The sequence below is a fragment of the Haemorhous mexicanus genome, chromosome 1 (assembly GCF_027477595.1).
Source record: "Haemorhous mexicanus isolate bHaeMex1 chromosome 1, bHaeMex1.pri, whole genome shotgun sequence".
Taxonomy (NCBI): Eukaryota; Metazoa; Chordata; class Aves; order Passeriformes; family Fringillidae; genus Haemorhous; species Haemorhous mexicanus.
In genome coordinates, this window is record NC_082341.1 from 72322908 (window position 1) to 72341903 (window position 18996).

At 43.1% G+C, this 18996-nt stretch overlaps 1 protein-coding gene and 1 pseudogene across 2 annotated transcripts; both read right to left on the reverse strand.

Annotated features, from left to right (window-relative positions):
- Window positions 1–4040: 4040 nt before the first annotated feature.
- On the reverse strand, window positions 4041–12595 carry LOC132330916 (leukocyte elastase inhibitor-like). Of its 2 annotated transcripts, none has more exons than XM_059853776.1 (7): window positions 12448–12595; window positions 10942–11117; window positions 8812–8949; window positions 7905–8022; window positions 7109–7251; window positions 6251–6418; window positions 4041–5530 (listed from the first exon to the last, which is right to left on the reverse strand). In XM_059853776.1, the coding sequence occupies exons 2-7, from the start codon at window positions 11107–11109 to the stop codon at window positions 5129–5131; spliced, it is 1137 nt and encodes a 378-aa protein (XP_059709759.1). In that variant the 5' UTR covers window positions 11110–11117; window positions 12448–12595; the 3' UTR covers window positions 4041–5128. The 2 variants fall into 2 exon arrangements, with proteins under 2 accessions (XP_059709759.1, XP_059709750.1); XM_059853767.1 differs by lacking the exon at window positions 12448–12595 and adding an exon at window positions 12129–12223.
- Window positions 12596–14035: 1440 nt separating this feature from the next.
- Window positions 14036–18373, reverse strand: LOC132325014 (serpin B6-like; annotated as a pseudogene).
- Window positions 18374–18996: the final 623 nt, after the last annotated feature.

Here is an 18996-nt window from a genome sequence, read left to right on the forward strand (position 1 = left end):
TTGCATGATTGTGTACTGTAAGAGGGTTTCGCTCATAATCTTTAAACATTTCTATGTTTTCCTACCTTAAATAAGTAGTTTTTGAATGGGCAAAATGTTGTTCTAAAGACAAGCAAGTATTTCAGCAAGCTTTATTTATGTACATTTGCATGCTTTTCTTTTTAACACAAATCACTTTGTTGTTGTTTGGTTGGAACTTGCTTGTTGCATAAATTAGGGAGTAATTAATTAGATAATTATTTTTATCCTGATGTTCCTCTGAAATGCCTTTGGAGGAATAAAGCAAGATGTGGTCTTTTCCAATGCTGAATCAGCATGTGCTCACCTTCAGAGGGCAGCACAGGTTGGCAAAGGGTTCAGATGTGGTGCTTCGTTCCTCAGCCTCCAGTGGAGGCAGAAATCGTGCCCCTTAGATCAGATCCATCAGAAAGTGCTGTTTAATTGGCTACCAAAATATTGGTAACAAGAAGTTAATGTTTCAAAGCCATTGTGTCGCATGGGTGCTCTTCAAGCCAAGTATTGCCTTTTACTTTCCTCCCCGTGGTAATTAGCAGCACTGGAGAGTGGCTGCTTCCTGCTCTCTCCCTGCTGCTGATGTGCATCTCTTTTATATCCCCTTAAGGAGGGTCATCTCCTCTCTTTGAAGAACTCCATACTCCATTACAAAGTCCATCAGGACCAGATGTACTTAGAGGTGGACATTTCCCATCCCTCCAAAACAGACCCAAGGGAAAAACATCCATTTTCTCTCTCAGCAATTTATGCTGTCTCCACAGAGGATTGGCAATGCTGCTTCCAACAAGCAGAAGCCAATGTCCTAGTGAAACTGCTTCAAAAGCACAGGATGAAAGAATGAAATTCAGAAATCACAGAGTACATTTTCTTTTTTGTTTTCTGGCTTTTGACTACCTGAAGTTTACCTTTGAGAAGCTCACTGAACGGCAAAAATGGTTATGATTGCATGCTATTATAGTGGTGTATTTATTTAATCTTCAGAGTGTAGAGCTTTAAGGAAATACCAGACATTGCAGTGTCAGTAGAAAATTTGGATTCCATCAGGTAACAATTGCTTCTGCTGTAAGGAACACCATCAAAATCCACCATGCAACCATATCTTTTTCTCTCACATAACTTGTGCCACTAAGAAATAATGCAGATCATGAGAAAGGCCATGCATGCTGTAGCCATTCCATGTTGGGGAATTCAGTACTCTGAGAAACAAATTGTACTGATGTCAGTTTCTTCCAGTAGAAGCATGCTCATGTGAGAGATACAGATAACCACAACAGAAATATCAATTAAATAATTCTCCAAATTTGTTCCATTACAAGATTTTTTAGAGAATTACCTAATTAATATTGTTTCCAGTATTTAGCTTGTTTGACTCTCACAGATAAAAATTTGGATGATACAGCTGGCAAGGAGTTGTCTCATACTAAATATTTATGTGAAATCATTACTTGAATTTTATTTTTCTAGTCCTGTTTTTTGTGCGCAAAAAGTGTAAACCCTCAGTTTAACCTCTGGACTGCATTTTTTCCCCTTTTCTGTGAGCGTTTTCTCTAGTGTTTAGAGAAAAGTGCTTGACCAAAATGACTGCATACCATTTTCCATGAAATGACTTTAAAAATGTACATGTTTATACAAGCTGCTTGTTTGAATTCCCATCTATCCTGAAGATACATTTTCTGGCTGCTGTGATGAGTTCCTTATCTGAATTGCCAGCAGCTAGCCTGCATGTTCAGCATGTTTCCAGACAGGAAATCCTGCTCTCCAGGATTTTGGCTGTGGTTTTTGTCTTTTATTGTTACTAAGTAGTCTGGGATTGCGTAGGCCTCCTAATGAATATGGCTAATAGCCTGCATTTAGATGGTACCACAAGATAATATGACAGAACTAGCGGTTCACTACAGTAAAAAAAAAAAAAAAAAACACAAAAAAAACCCCCCAAAACAAAAAACAACATTAACAACAAAAACTTAACCCAAAACAAAAAGGAAACGCAAACCAAAAGCAAGGTTCTGATTGCAGTTCTACCTTTTTATCTCAACAGATGCAAGACAAGAGAACTGGACTGGTCTCATTTCTGTAATAAACCATTGTAAATCAACTCCACCATCCATCTCCTAGACTTGATCAGGTTTATGAACTTTACAAAGATTTTGGTCATATGTAGACACATATTTAACAGCAGAAGTATAGCTACACATGCTTTGAGTTAACTCATCTGTGTAAATTTATCTAGTAAATTTATCTCTAGTATAAAGTGACGTAAAATGCAGAGATAACTGTCTTCCTTATCCACACTACAGTATCTACTTCCTAGGATGAGCAATTTCAGCTGTATGAATCAGACAAAAAGCAGACAATTGGTGGTGGGTGGTGGTGGTTTTTTTGTTTAAATGACAAAACCAAAGGGCTTTCCTAGGAAGTCTGTTAGCAGTGGATTACTCATCACAGCACAGTGAAAAAATGTTTCTCAGAGTTTTGTCTTGTTATATAAATGCTGGTCTGCCTAGGAGAGGCCAAAATGCTGGGGGAAATCCAGCTACTGTAATCCTCTCTTTCACTGGAAGAGACTCACATGTTGTCTACTCAAACCAGCAGCCTGTTGCATATTGGTTTTGAATGGGGCACTCAAGTACTCATTGTGCTCAAGAATTTAAGTTTAACTACAGGCAGGCTGACTTTTTAATGTTGCATTCCTAAGAGTAATATAAACCAAAGATTTTGCAAGAATTTTTTTTTATGTGGTGTGTGTGGATTTATGAATGCTGCTTTACTAAGACTAACGCTAAGTTCCTGATTTTATATTGAGAATTCTGATGTTTCAGTCTCTCATCTTGTATCTCTTTAACTCATTAAAATTACATGTTCTACCATTTTACTCAGTTAAACATCTTCTACTCAAAATTACCCTGCTTTGAACTTAGTGAGGCCTGTGTTCATTCAGTAGTTCTACAAACAAAATCCTTCTCAAGAGAATAGTTGAAGCAGCATATTATTATTTAGAAATGTGAATACAGATAGCATGCCAGTTTTCTCTGTTGGAGTCAGCCTTGTCAGTCATTTGTTCTGACAAGAGCACAGGAAAAAAGCATGGAGTATTGAGGAAAAACACGACCATGTTATTGTGAGACATAAATTATGGGAGAGGGGAATCCTGGCCAGTAGGGTTGCTGAGTTTTTTGAATTGGTTCAATGTGGAGCTGATTTTATGGAGATTCTTATTGCTGAGATTTTTTTTGTGCACCTGTCTGTAGAAAACCAAATTTGTCTCAGTGTTATTGAGTTACAGTTCAGTTACTGAATGCTGATACCAACACAATAAATACAGACAGACATCAGTCTCCTCTTAAAGCTGATTTGTACTATTATGCAAGGTTTTATCTTTCTTCTGATTTCCTGGTAATTGCTGCCCTAAAAGCCTTCAGTCATGTATCTCGCACTCATTGACTGAGTTTGTGCAAATCAAGATAAGGATGAAATTAAAATGGAGTTTTTGAGCCTTGCTTTGGCAAACCCCTCTATGGCAGCAGCAGCTTTTTTTGCTTAAGTGCTGAAACAAGGCCCAGAAACTCAGAAGAAACACAACATCATAGTGTTCCAAATTTTTACACGGGCTTTGTGCTAGTACTTTTTGTTTGCAAGGCATTGGGTTTTCGAAGCACTGGGTGCAGAGAGTATTGCATTCCCATCTGCAGCCTGCAATACACACTCTCCTCTGCAAACCTACCAGAGCCTTTGCAACCAGGTATTGCAGACCAAATGCTTGTGCCATTTCATAAAACCATGACTCTCCCTGTTCCCTCTGGGGGTGAGCAGCTCAGCTTACACTTCCAGGGGAAGCTGCTGGTTCATGCAATCATCTCTTCTATTGAGTAATTTAGTTTTCAATATTTTCACCTACTCTGAATGACTTCAGACAGCCAGTGGCACCTGTTGTGCCAGTGGTTTTCTGTGTGTCTGCTCTTCAGAGAGTTATTTTGATACTCTGAAATACTAAACTGCATGCAAAAAATTGCCATTTTGAACAAAAGTTTAGGTTAAAGACTTTTATTTGTTGCTTAAATACAAGATTAAAATACAGTTTGCAATTATATAAATTATTGTGCCCCATTCAGAACGGAGGTTGTACAGGTAAATGTTACAGTAGCCAAGATACAAGCAAATAACCTCCAAAAATAACCACAGAACATGACGGTATGTAATTGGCTACCAGGAATAAGGCTGTGTTACAGTAACAGAGGTTTCTGCATAAAGAGGTAGTGGAAGTCAGCTCAGTAAATGTAGCATCCTTGCACATAAAAAGAAACATCAGGTATTTCTTGCAGATCCGCCTCTGGGAAGCTGAAGTATCTTTTGGGAATGACAGAGGTACTGGCCAGAATCTAATGTCATATTGGCTGCTTCTGAACTTTCAAAAGGCACCTAAAACCTCTAATCCCTGAAATACTTTAACATATAATTTAAATTTTAAAACTCCTCATTAAACACGTCACCTAAAGTCTTACTCATTTTTTCATTCTCATTCAAAAGCTGTGTTGCAATTTTTCTGGCTACTAGCTTAAGGGGTTACTTTTGTTTAAATAGCTTAATCCATTCTCTATTAATAGAGATCTCTAAACAAATGTTATCTGACCTTCTATTTCGTGACAGAACTGGGTATACCCAGCTGTTTGAGACATGCCTTTTGGTGCCTAGAATGATTTTATTACAGTACTTTTGTAAAGCAAGATTTTAGGGAAGGGATAGCTCTGCAAGAGCAACCTAGTATTTATGCATAAGGAGTGACTGGATTATTAAGGAGTGACTGGTTATCACAACGGGAAGCTGTTGACACAGAAAAACCCATGTGAGGATGCAAAAGGCTGATACTGTGCTTTAAGAGACATGCATTTCTTCCAATAATATTTATTTCTACTCCAAGATTTTCCTTGTTCAATTAAAGACGATGTCAATCTGAAGAAAGAAAAATAAATTACTCCTCATTTTCTCTGGAGCTGCTTAAATGGAAAGGCAGAATCTCAGTCAAATTACTAGGAACTCACAACAGGAGGATTAACTTGCTCAGGAACAAAGCTTTCATTAACAACAGCAGGAACTGCTGCAAATGCAAAGTTTTCTTTTATGGGGAAGCATATCTGCCCAAGAAAAGTAAGCTTTGTGTTGGATTGTGGCGAATACAGAAAAGGAAAGGATGGTCAGCGTTGAAATCTTCTTCTATGGCCATGCAGAGCATGGCAATGCCAGCAGTGGCAGCTGCAGCTTCCGTGCCTTCCTCATTCACTTCCACAAAAGCCTTGTGGACAACGGCAGAGAGGAAGAGGTCACGTGCCCCTGACATTCCTGACAGGTCAGCCTTGCCACTGTCAAATACATCCAGCAAGCCCATAGCAGCTAAATCTGATTTAAGGTCATAGCTTTCCTCCAGCTTAAACTTTGGCAAACGCACGTGAACGTCAGCGGAATACAGGTGCTCTGGACGTGTCCATTCCTGGAGCTTCTCTAAGGTAAGCTGCTTTTCCATCTAGAATTAAAAAGACAGAGAGCATTACTTATCACCAGTGTAGTATTTCATTTTCAGTAACATTTATGAGGCTTATTTATAGAACATTATAGGAGGGTAAAGCAGCTATGCAAAAATGAACATATGCATATCTTTGATAGCTAAATAGAGACTAAAAAAATACTATTAAAATTAGGTGGAGTCAGTGCAGTTTTTACTTTACAAACTAAGGCAGACATTTGCTTCTTGCTGCAGTGTACGGAAAGGAAAATCATGCAGTGATAGCAAGCCAGTCTTCTTACTGTTTCATCTAACTAAAGAGAATCACCTATTTAAAAACAAATAACAAAATTCATAATCAGAGAGCTCAAAGAAGGTGATCATTTAATGGAAAACAGTCTCACTACTTTATGGTTAAGAAAAGAAAGACTTTCAAAGCTACTGAAAGACTGTCATTAAAAACAAATGAGGCAAGGTAATTCTCACAGTTAACTCTGTTTTCAGTCTCCATCATGGTTCATTCAGTTCAGCAGAGGACACATGAACTCAGGCTACAAAATTAGAACACAACTTTTCCCAATGCAGTACATCCATTTATTCTTTATTGCTGTACTAGTAGAGAGTTGTCTAAAAATACACCAAATAGATCTGGTGCCCTGAGAACAAGGGTTCACTAAGGCTTTCATTTTGAATGGCTGAACTTAAAAACATTGAACAACTGCATTGGCTTAGATGGGTCACCTTCTGCAGTCCAGTGGAGTCCTCTTCAGTGTCATCAGGTAACAGGATGATCATACTAAGTTCTCTTCCATCATAAGGCAGCTCTAAAACACGGATCTTCTCTTCAGGGATGTATCCAAAATTAAATTTATTTTTCTGATACATCATTTTTACCGTCTTTCTTTCATTCTGGATGGACAAAAGGCACCAAAAGTAACAGTTAAGCAAATACTCATTTAAAGAACCAACAGAAGACAAGAAAGTAAAAACTGCATTTATGTAAACACTTATCCTCCATTATAAAACCTTTTTCAAACTTCTGACTGCCTGTTTAATAACGATTTCTTCTGAAGAAATAATGAGTTTGTATAATACTCGGTTCTCCTTTGGCTTCTATATCACAGTCCTCACAGAAACCAAAACAGTTTCTTCAAACTGTTGTATGAAAATTTTAAGCCAACAAAGATCAACTCAGTTTAGCATAAAGCAGATGACTGCATACAGTAACTTGTAAAGCTGTTAACATAAGCAGAATATAGAACAAGAAGATGGGACCTAATCAAAATGTCCTTTCATTTTAAGACTGCTTATCTAGCATCACAAACAGAGACAGTTCATAGCTGCTGATTTGCTGCAGACAGAAACCCTGCTAGGTCCTAAACCACAGGTGAGAATTGTTTCTAACACTATTCTGGTAAGTAAGACAACAAATAGCTTGCTTAATATGGATAAATACTAAAATCCATACAAAATAACTAAAATATTAATAAATTACTTCGTATTTTAAAAATATTTTATCTGCAAGCAATGCTTCACATTACCACCTATATTATTAGACCTTCTCATTAGGTATGTCCTACCAGGATGTATCTGTATTACCTTATTTAAGCGAAATGGCGCATCAGTGGTGTCAGCTTCTTGAAATTTCTCTGCCCAGTTCGCTTTGAAATAAATAGCATTCACCAGCACCAGTTTGGTCATGCTATCAACTGAGCCTTCAGCCAGCAGATCGGGGATTTTGCCTTCAGAGGCAGCAGAAAAAAGGGTCACAACAGAATCATGTAGTAAGTTCATGGTATATAAAATATACATTGAGAAACTGATGCCATAGAAATACTACGAATATAAAACAAATCTATTCCTGTAGTAATGTGTATTTCAGTACCTGTCTTGCTACTTCACCATACTTCTTCTTAATACACACTACTATAACTTTTGATTTACAGTGATTTGATGAAAACTAACATTGTTAGTTCAGAGTTGTGAGTAGTGACTCATCTACTCATCAGTAGGTGAGTCACATGCAACTCATCTACTCCTGATACAAGAACTATAGAACTCCCACATTAAGGAATGCTGAATTTAGAAATATATATATATATATATAATATATAAGGACCAAGACAGACTAAGCCAAATTCTCCATCTCATGAGTACATCTCCATGTTTAGGTATCTCTCCTGCACTCATGGCCTGAACACAAAAACAGAATGGAAAACTCTCAGGACTTATGGAACTGTTAAAATGTCTTGCTTAGGTAATTTCTAGCTCTGTCCATGCATCAAATGAGTATCCCAGGGCAGAATTAAACTGTTTGAAGGACAGCAGAGAATAAAGCTCATTCCTTCTCCCAAGATATGAAACCCTGCCAGTTATTAACAAAAAATTAATTTACCTTCAGTTTTCTCCTCAACCCAGTGATTAATTTCTTTCCTGGCTTTATCACAAGCCTGAAGAAAATCAACTGTAGCCAAGTCAGCTCCATATAATTTCCGTGTATTAGTCAGGAAATCCTAGATTTTGGAATGTAAGAACAGCTTTCACTGCATGCAGATAAGAAAACATCTAATTATCAGGTCAATAAGGTGTACTCAGATTGTCACCAGCTCTGAGGTGGGGCTCTAGCAGTGTGTTGCTTGAGGGAATTCTGAAGTTAAAACGTTTTTTCCCCACTTTAGAACAAGCCTCATAGTACACCAGCCATGTCTAGAGCTGATGGGGTGCTTACTGCAGGTGCTGCAGTAGAATTTACCTATCATTCTCCTGAAACAGGCTCAAGCACAGCTGGGATAAAACAAAACTTTCCAAAATAGCTGAAGAGGGACAAAATATCACATAAAGTTGTAATTCACTGGTGAAGAGGCATGTTGTTAAAACATATTGGATATCCCCTCCCAAATAAATAGTGTTTTCAAAAAGATTGAAGTTATGTGGTACTACTCCAATAAAAATCCTAAAAAGCTGATTGCAACAGGAACAGAACTGGCGGCAACCTAAAAAGCTGGTTGCAACAGAGTGGGATGTCATGATAGTTACTGTAAACTAAGATCATAGACCAGTGATTCTTCTCTTGAGGACAAGAACAGCAGAAGTGAACAGGAACAGAAAAGGGTTGGCTGTGTTACACCCTTCAGGTGAGAGGCACAGATGCTCACAGCTATGGAAATGCACACGGCAAGTATGAAGCACTTTTGTCAACTTCCCAGAAAAGTTTAGAAATAGGCTTGGAAATAGTTCTACTCAAGCAGCTGCACTTTCCCACCAGACCCCAGCACATGCCATCCTGATGTGCACCACTGTACCTGCAGAAAGCTGTAGGACTTCTCTCCAAAGAGCCGACTGGCCAGCCGTAAGAGATAGGGAGCATTGCTTCTGTTTATATCCGTTGTCAGAGCCTGGAATCCTGAATGAACATCTTCAACTCTGTCAAGGTGAAGCGTCTGAAATAAAAAGTGAACTAGCTGCTGTTAATACTGTCTTAAAAGAACATACTGTGAATCTGGAGGGTAGGCCTGATGCAGCAGGGTAGGATCCCGTAGGTAGCCTGAAGAAAGAGAAAAGGCTGGAAGCTGCTAAGAGACTTCTGTAAACCTCAAAGAATGACTCAAACTGTCCCTCGGTGCTACGCTGCCAATGTCAGCCACTTGTATGGTGATCCTGGTCAGTCACACAGTCACAGCTGAAGCTCTTGATCACAACCCCAAGTCCTGTCTGCATTTCTGTGGGCTTCTCCTCTGTGGGCCCAAGAACTCACTCCCAGGTGAGGAATCAAAAGGAGAGACAATGCCATGGAGACTCTTCTGCTTTCTTGGTTCCCCCTTTGTCCAAGGGGGTGTGGGGTTGTATATTTTCACAATATACAATCATCATTATCACAAGTGAGGTATTAAGAAAACTTAGAGCAATTATCTTTTAAAATTTTATGAAAATGTAACTCCACAAATACATATACACTTCATATATACTTTTTATATATATATATATAAAAAGTAAGTATTATGTTTGAGATCAAGTGCAATTCTGCAATATCTCTTTATCAGTACCTCCTCTTCCAGAGGCACGCTGGCTGGCCAGGGCTTAAAGATATGAGAGCAGAAGCTGCCAGACCTCATGAACAGGGATGGCTGCACCAAAGCAAGGACATTCATATTCAAACTTAACCATGTGTTTGTTTCCCAGGAGTGATTGTGACTGTGCTGTGAAGAAGTGACTGGATTCAAAGGAAAGCATTCTCTTTCTCTCACTGGCTTTTTGGTCAAGCTTTGCCAACCTCCTCAGTACAAGCTGTGCTGTACAGGTGCACGGCTGAGCAAGAACATTACAGAGGCAACCTTACAACAGAATTATGATCCCAGAAACAATTTTTTTTGTCCCTGCCAACAGCTCTTGACAATTGCTAATCACTCCCTCTTTAATTAGCACTGGGTTCATAAGTGAAGTATTATGGTACAGAAACATGCCCTGTTGAGGAAGACTGGGTTGAAAGACATTTATTTCCCCCCCAAGTTCCTTTTGCATGATTTGTGCTGTCAGTAGATTTATCCTAGGTGGGGCTGTCAGTCTGATTACATGAAATATGTTCAAAGTCTGTTTGAACGAGTAGTGGGGAAGTAATGCTATTGAGTAAGCCCAGAAGACTCAACAGTGTAAAACAGTTCCTCCTAAAGTCCAGAATACAAAGGTGAAATTATTCATGGGCAAATGCATGAGGATGACTGCAATGAGGAGACTCCCACACCTTTTTGCAGGCATTAGCCTAACGAGGGTGCAAAAATAACAGTGACTGAGTCCATTCCATGACAGAGGTTTCAGGGGAAACTGGCACACTCCTATGTGCACCACTTTAGCAATTTATAAGAAAGTTTTTTTTTAAACTATCCCACCTACCCTAAAGCTATGGTAAGGATTACGATGCAGACTTAGCTCCTTCAAGATATCCGAGTGCCTGTTAGCGAGAGATTGGTACTTAGGTAGCATCACCCTATATCATCATAGCTTTAGATGTAAAATTATAGAATGCTACTGTGTTCTTTACAAAAAAAACAGATTTACTGAAAATGAACATATCGTTGGTGATCTTGTGTTGTAAAGTAACAGTTCGTCAAAATGTCTCATGAAAACTCATAGAGCCTTGCTGCTGGAAATAATTATCAATTTAAAGGAGACTGACTAATGTAATTAGTTTCCTCTCTCAAGAATTAACTACTGAAATTAAATGAACAACAAGGGCTGTAGAAAATATAGACAGAAGGCTCTGGAGCAGGGTAGGCAGAGGGTAACTAGCAGCAGAGTCTGAGGAAAACTGAGTGTGCATGACAAAAATCTTGTCCTGAACAAACAAAAACACCCTCTTTTCATCTTCCCTCCTCTAAAACACAACCCTTTTTAATGTAAATAAAATAAAAAATTAATGACCATTTTATTTTACTAACCTTCAATACCTGGGCTTCTGTATTACCTTTGGCCCCCAAAAGTACCATGGCCAGAGCAGCAGAGATACTGACAGGAGAAAAGAAGACATTTCCTGTTGGGTTTGCCTCACTAAACCTTCTGAACAGATCAAGTGCAAATCTGATGTTGGCTTTGGACAGGTTCTCCATGGTTATAGCTGAAAAATAAAACAGTTGATAAGGACCCTGGGAAACATTCTTCAAACACTCTGTCTAACCTTGTGTGACTCACAGAGTAAAGACTGGATTAAACTGGATGCAGCTGCTTACAGAAACAGCAATATTGTCTCAGTGCACCTTATTATTAAAAAAAAACCAGTCACATTGAAAAAGCAGAGGATTTTTTTGTTGTTAATTGTGTGTTCCAACCTTCCTTATAATACTAACTTTATAGACATTATTTTTTAAAAATTCTTTTCCTGCTGATCTGAAATTGGAAGTGTATGTGCTGGTAGGGTTGCAAAAGTCCCTCAGCCTCACAGGCCCAGCACACACCAGGGCTCTCCCTCCTCCAGCATTCCTTCTGCTCCTCTACAACCCACAGAGGACACTCAAAGTATCTGCTCAGGGCCATTCAGACACCTCTCTCTAACCCGCCTGCCTTCATGCCACAAATCCATGTCCCTAAGCGGTGTCAACCCTGCCAAAGGCTTCCGTGCACGCTGACTTTCAGCAGGGGAGAGCACCGCTGTCCCCCGCCTGCGCTGCCGGCCCGCCGCATCCAGGACCGCCGGGGCTGGGCGGCCCTAAAGGCTGGGGCAAGAGCCCGGCGTCCGGGGGTCTGCAGGTGACCCACCGACCGGCGGGGACACGAGCGAAGGCAGAGCAGGCGCTGAGCAGCGATGCTTTTTGGGGAGATGCTCAGGAGCAGGCTGAAAGGCGCAAGGGCCGGGTCAGGCACCAAGCCCCACCCAAGGGCGAGCGGCGGCACCGCTGGATGCTGCGCCTGCTTCCTGCCCGCCCAGCTCAGAGTCCGGCTTGCTCTGTGCACGCTTACAGCGGGAGTCCCGGTTTGTTTCTTTCTCTCCTCCGGACGCAACTGCGTGGAGGAGTTTACGCGAAAATTTGGGTGTTTCGTGCACAGTCTTTCTACAGCAATTGCAAATCACCACTATCTGCTTCCTCCGTGCCAGACAGATAAACACCCGGCAGCTTTGCGACGTACTTACCGAGCTGCAGTCTAAAGAAAGACCACCAACACCCCTAAAAATACCCAAACCCAAGCCCCAAGGCGTGCTTTCACTTTCGTTTACCCACACCTCCCTGCGCAAGCCTTTCCCCCAAACCAGCTGTTCGACAGTGCCCACCCCCGCTGCCCGAAAAGCGCCCCCCGCCCCGCGCAAACCCCGCCCGCTGAGGCGGAGAGGAAAAATTTCCCCTTCTCGTCCCGTTCCCGTCCCTTTCCCATAGGAAAAGGGACGGGAACGGGGGCAGGGGCGGAGGCAGCCCCGCGGAGCCCCCACAGCCCAGGGCCGCTTGGCCGCCTACCTGCCGGGCAGCGCGGAGCGGGCTGCGATGGGATGGGATGGATCGGAAGGAGCCGAGCGGCGCAGTGACACCGCAGCGGTGACACCGCGGTGTCACCCGCGGGGACCCCGCCGGGGCGGGGAGAGAGGACAGGGGCGGGGCGGCAGGTGTTACCCTGCGGCCGCTCCCGTCCGGGTGTTCCCGATTTTCCGGCGGAGAGAAGCGGGAGCTTCGGGAGAGGGATTAACCAACAACCCCCAGCCTGCCCCAGCGGTAAGAGATCCAGGTGTTTTAGACCCATGGGGCAAGAGCACCCCTGCTCCCCAGGGAGGCTCCTCTCTGCCTTACCACCCTGTGTCTCTATTTACATTCATCTTCCATAAAGTTACTGCTTTTTTTTTATTTTTCATTACAAAGAAAGTAACTGCAGGGGGAGGTTTCTGTGGTTTTTCACGATCTTCATTCTCTATCAGTCCTCAGGACATCCCCAGCTATACTGCCCATATTGGTTTCAAGTGCCTAGCCCTTCCCCTGCAGTGTATGGCATGTGTCCCGGTGACAAAAGTGTTGGGTCTCATCCCTGTCCCCTGCACATAATGCTTTTGTTTGTTTCATCTGAGACAGCTGGGTTACTGTGCACTGAATAAAGGATAGGCCCATCTAGCACCTCTTGGATAATGTCCACCAAGCCTTGACGTCAACCTATGCAAAAAACCAAGAGGAAGCATTGCAGTGCTGCCCAGAAAAAAAAAATTGTTACCTAGGGAGCCCCTTGATATCCTTTGAAATACCTTGAAATCCTTTCAAGGCCAACCACTAATTCATGGCAAGCCAAGTAAGCACCTTGGGTTTCACTATCCAGAAAAATCTTGTGTTTTAGCAAGGAACTCCAAACAAGCTACATAGAAGCAGGTATTACAAATAAGAGTTCTTTCAGTATATCAAAAACACAAAGTGCAAAAAACATCCCCTTGTCAGGAATACCATTTCAGCTTTGTCTTTGGTATTCTACAGTTAGAATACATTCTTTCTATAGGACTAGAACCAGGTGAATGGTAAAAAACTCAACATCTCCTGTGGTGATGGTTTTCACCATAAACACCCTCTAAGGACATCTGCTGCAAAATTGTTCTTTAATAAGTGCTGGTCCAGTTGTTAGTCAAAACCCCACATCTACACAAGAAGCTCAGATAGAACCTGGAACATGCTGCCAAAAACTCCTTTCAGCTCCAGGCAGTGTATGAAGGCACTTAATGAATGTGACTGGAAAGTAAAAGGGGAGAGCAGCTACAAATGTGTTCCAGCTTCATCACATGCAAAAGTAACTTCACTCCCATGGGCTCTCACTGCCTGACTCTGCCTGCTGGACACCAAAAGTGAACTCAAGCAGAGAAGAAGCACTCACAGAACAAGTGGGGTGGTTTTTGTGCCAACAAGAACCTCGAGACCTCTGCACACAGGCACAGGAGGTGTTGGACATGGAATGTGCTCTCTTTGTTTAAGAAGCTCTCTTATTCCTGCCAAGCCCGAGATAAAGAGCACAAAAGGAAATCAGGCACAGCTGAAAGAGACAATTAGTGCAAAAAGGAGTTGCTCTGTTCCAGGGAAATACAAATTTATTGTGTGATGGCATCTATGCAGCCAAGATATTTCCTCCTTAGGGACAGCAAAATCTTCCACAGAAAAAAATGCTGCAAGTTTTGTTGTGCCAGATGAAGAAGAGGAAAGGATGATCAGCAATGAATTCTGGAACTATCATTGCACAGCAATTCATGGCCAGCCCAGTGGCAGCAGCTGCTTCAGTGCCTTCTTCATTGACTTCCACAAAGGATTTGTGAATCACTTCTGAGAGCACCAGCTCATTACCAGTTGAGATTCCTGAAAAGTCTGCATTCCCTGACTCAAAGGCATCAGGCATTCCCATGCTTCTTAAAATAGGTTTCAGATCATAATCTGGGTAAAGACACCCCCTCATGTGCAGACTTCATCATTTCTGGACTGATCCAATGCATCAGCTTCTCATATGTAAGTTCTTTTTCCAGCTAAAGAAAAACCCCAAATTTAAATAATACCAGTTATAATTGAGACAATATTACATAGCCAAAGTAGCGATTTCTGCGTGTTTCTTCACATAGCACATAACGGGCATGGGGTTTTTTGCCTAGATTAGGCATGAAGACAGTGGGGGTTTAAATTCTTAATATGGGAAAAAAAAGCAAACAAAACCTTACTATTAAATTCCTAGATGAGAGTGCCCAAGGGCCCAAACTCGTATCCTACCCTCACCACAAAAGAGATCCTGCCCTTTCCTTTGAGCCTCTTTCCAGCCAGTGAGCCACACACCACCTGCCAGCTGCTCAGCAAAGACCTACACCACAAGCCACAGCATTTCTAAAGAGCCCACCTAAAATGCCCCTCTCCACATCCCATCCCCACCATCCTGTGCCTTCACCACAACCACAGCTGGTCTCTGCTTCTGAACAGCACTGTCATAGCAGGGGCTGTCACTTTGGGGACAGAGAGGAGAGGGGACATTTCTGCTGCCCTTGAGCACCAGAGACACACTTGCTCTGGAACTGAACTGCAGGTCTCTGTGCAGTTCAGCCTTTCTTCCCTGGAAGGATTCAGCCTGTCTTTGCACTCAGCTCAACTACTTACTTTTTCCAAGCCTGTGGAGCCATCCTGGATTGCATCAGGGAGCAGGATGATCATGCTCAGTTCATTACCCACATAGGGGAGCTCCAGGATTTTGGTCTGGAAGTCTCCAATGTAGGTCATGTTAAAATTTGCCTCCTTGAACATCATCTGCACAGGCCTGGTTTCATTCTAGAAATCAAGAGATGCCAACAGTTAGTGCTGAGCTTCTCTCCTGGTCTTACAAAGCAGGCCGCAAGTTACTCATGGCCTTTTAGGATTTGACCAAAGAGAACTGATCACACACTGATCTACAGCAGCCATACTGACTGCAGCCCTACAACTGCCTTTTGTAAAGCACAGGTAAAACCTGGCCATAGGCAGCAGCAATGCACAATATTCCACCACAACTCAAAAGGAGATTTTTCATCAGCCCTATATCCTTTTGAAGTTGCAACTTGGAACCTGGTTCTAAGCTTGCACAGCTTCAGAGAATAGAAAATGCAACGGTGTCTCTGGATACTCCTGCCAGCTATTTCAACACATTCCAATAGAAAGAGACCAAGGTGTCAGGAACCAAGTCAGTCCAGCAGTCTCTGAAGTGCTGTGAGAGCTCATCTGGGGTAAGCATCAACATTCCTTTATTTAAAAGTCATATCAGCACTTTCAAATATTCTTGGATTTATTTCACCACTTTGGGGAGGGACAGTTTCCAGACAGGCATGAGGGCTTCAATTTTCCTCAATGCTTGCTTCAAACAGGTGAGTTAAGGAAGGCACATTACCAGGTCTTGTTCATGACTCCTGGAGGCCAACCCAGAGCTGCAGGGCATCCTGAGGGGCAGCCATGGCCTGCCCATGCCAGGGGCCAAGTCCTTCTCAAGAGCAATTCTAAAAAGAAGACTGCAGAGCAGGACTTCAAAGGAAATTTGTTTTCCATTTCTTTTGGATAGGCTCAGGGGCAGGAATGCAGCAAGGAAGCTCTGACTGAAGAAGACTGAAATTCACAAACTTTCACAACTCTCTTTGTGCTATATGAACGGTTCTAGTAATTACGTGAAAGTTCAGAGAAGCTCAGCAAAGAGAGACTTCCAATGAAAGGGAGGGGGATAAGGAATTGCAGACAGCCTATCAAGGGTAACCCTGATTGAAAGATCTAATTTCTTCTTAAAGGTGTTCATTTCAGACAACATCCACCTGACAGTCTATTGTTACCCTTTTAGCACATCATACCTTATTAATTTGGAATGGCCTCTCTCTGGTACTCTCTTTCCTGAATGGCTTTTCCCAGTTGCCTTTGAAATAGATGGCATTCACCAATACAAGCCTGGTCAGGGAATCGAGAGTCCCCTCTTCCAACAGGTTCTAAATTTTACCTTTCTGACATGTAATATATGATAGAGATAATTCATGCTTTGTAACTGTATAAAAATCATAAAGATCCAACCATGCCTCTGACCCCCATGGCCAGAAGCAGGGCTTTCCTCTCTATTCAAAAGAGTTCCTGGACTCACCCAGATAAAATCATGACTATTAATGAATGAATGAGTCCTTCCAGGGCAATCATCGGCCATTTCCCAAGAATGTCCAGAACATTCACCGAACAACACCTGGAAGAGATTACATCAAAGAACGGTGACATCCTGGCTACAGCTGAAAGGAAGACCATTTCGAGGAGCCCAGACAGCCATCCAAACCTATGGACTGACTTTTGTCTGGGACTGCATCTGTATAGTTCCTGTTATACATATGTAGGAACTTACAGAAATCTTAGGTCATTTCTGCTCCAGGCAGAATAAACTGTATATAAGCTGGCTGCCTGGAGCAGTTGGTGTGACACTCTGGGGAGATGCTGACACTACGTCGGTTTTAACCAGGTTCACCCAGCGTCAAAGTCCGCGGTTGACGCTGTCTTGGCTGTGGCGGTTTTATAATATTCTATTTTTGGTTGTCGATCTAATAAATTTATAAAATTTTTTTTATAAATTTGGCTGCCAATTTGATCATTTACAGAAAATTGGTGACGGCCCGATGTGATCTGATCTTGGGATCCGGGAACCCCTTTTCCCGCCCGGGGGGCGCCCCGCTGGTTTTTAGCAGCCTGGATGGGAATTGGATTTCGGAATCAATCAGATGCACAAAAAACCGCAGACCGGAGGCACAGATGATGATTGGAGCCGCATGCTAACGGAGCCACAGCCAAGGGAGATAAGGGCCCATTATTGACTCAGAAAGATCTAGAGGCATCTCCAAGATCCGAGGTTTTTTTCATCTGTAAAAATCAATGTAAAAATGCATGAAGAGATCCACGCAGGAAAAGGACCGTAAGTATTGTGTGGTTGGGTGGAGTGTGATTGGACGCGTGTGTGAGATGTGACATTGTCACGGAGCAAGTGCGGACCCCACGACTACGGTTCCGCTATCCCGCGAGGGAAGTGGTCAGTCAAGGGGAAAGCGAGAGTTTCTGGTTTGAAACACACGAGACCTGGGGCTTGGGAAGAGTCTAGGGGGAAAACCAGTCACGTTTGGGATTGGAAGGGGAGAAGCGAGCCTGGAAGGTTCCAGGAATTCGTACGCCTTCTGAAACTGGAGAAAAAAGGTAAGAAAGTCTACCTACAAGTCAACAGGACGGTCAATTGTCCAACTTGGTCAGGCTGGCGACTTTTCGCGAGCTGGAAAACCCGATGTTGGAAAAAGGATCAGGACTCGAGACGAAAGTCCCGGGAAAAGACAGAAGGTAAGGAAAATCGTAACCTTCCTTGAGAAAATGGGGTTGGGAAAGAGCAAGGAACAAAAGAAAACCCAGGAGAAAATCCCTCAGGTCCCCGGGAGAGTGTTACCAGAAATACCCCAAGATAGTCCTCTGGGGTGGATGCTGGAACGCTGGGATGAGAATCCACGGAGGTGGGGGAAGTCCAAGGAAAGGATGATCCATTTCAGCATGGAGAAATGGGGAGGGAGGGAGATTGGACAGTATGTGGTTTGGCCGATATTCGGCACATTTGAAAGTTGGACCTGTGAGTCTTTGTTTGATCACATGAATGGTCGCAGTCTGTGGGAGCCGGAGGAAATTGAGTATGCAGATATGTGGAGGCATGCTTGCCCAGGTTTGTTCCCAGTGCGAGCCTGCCGGCGTGCAGCAAAAGCAGGGAGGAAGTGGGAACCATTGGAAAACCTTCCACCACCTTACCTTGTGGCCCCACAGCAGCCAGGTCCCGCTCTGGCACAAGCGGCGCCAGGGATGCCTCCCGAGGTAGGGGTGCCGCAAGTCCAGGTGATTGCATCACCGCCGCCACCAGAACAAGCGGCGGCATCCGTTCCCCCACATGGCCACGCGGCTGCAGAGCAGCCGCAGCCATAAGTATCCCCGAAAGTCGAGGAGAAGGGGGCGAGTGTCTCCAGGGACAACTCTCCTCCGGCACGCTGAACTAGGAGGAGAACGAGGAGATCGACCGTGGGGGAAAGTGGGGATGAGGAGGAAAGCTTGGTATCTGTCCCTTATGGGAGGTACCGACGGCCCCAGGGGTGATTGGATATGTCCACACCCTGACTGACACCAGTGATGTAAGGTCATTCAAAAAGGAGATGGGAAAGCTGATGGATGACCCGCTTGGAGTAGCAGAGAGGTTGGATGAATTTTTGGAAACAAGCATTTACACTTATGAGGATCTCCAAGCGATCCTCAGGTCATTATTTAATAACGAGGACAGAGATATGATCTGGTCAGCTGTGATCAGGGATTGGGAAAGGCAGAACCCAAGCAGGGGGTCCGGGGAGGAGCGGTGGCAAAACCAAAAGCCATCTTGGGAAGTCCAGACGGAAGAGGGGAGGCAGAGGATGATAAATCTGAGAAATATGGTGATTCAAGGTATCAGGGAGGCAGTACCGAAGGGGCAGAACATGAGTAAAGTGCTCAGGGAATGCCAAGGGAAGGATG

Coding starts and splice junctions, on each gene's coding strand:
- LOC132330916 (XM_059853776.1), bottom strand. CDS start 11,109: ATGGAGAACCTGTCCAAAGCCAACATCAGATTTGCACTTGATCTGTTC. Junction 7,252..7,904: donor GGTTGAGGAGAAAACTGAAG/GTAAATTAATTT, acceptor CTGCCTCTGAAG/GCAAAATCCCCGATCTGCTG. Junction 6,419..7,108: donor CGCCATTTCGCTTAAATAAG/GTAATACAGATA, acceptor TTGTCCATCCAG/AATGAAAGAAAGACGGTAAA.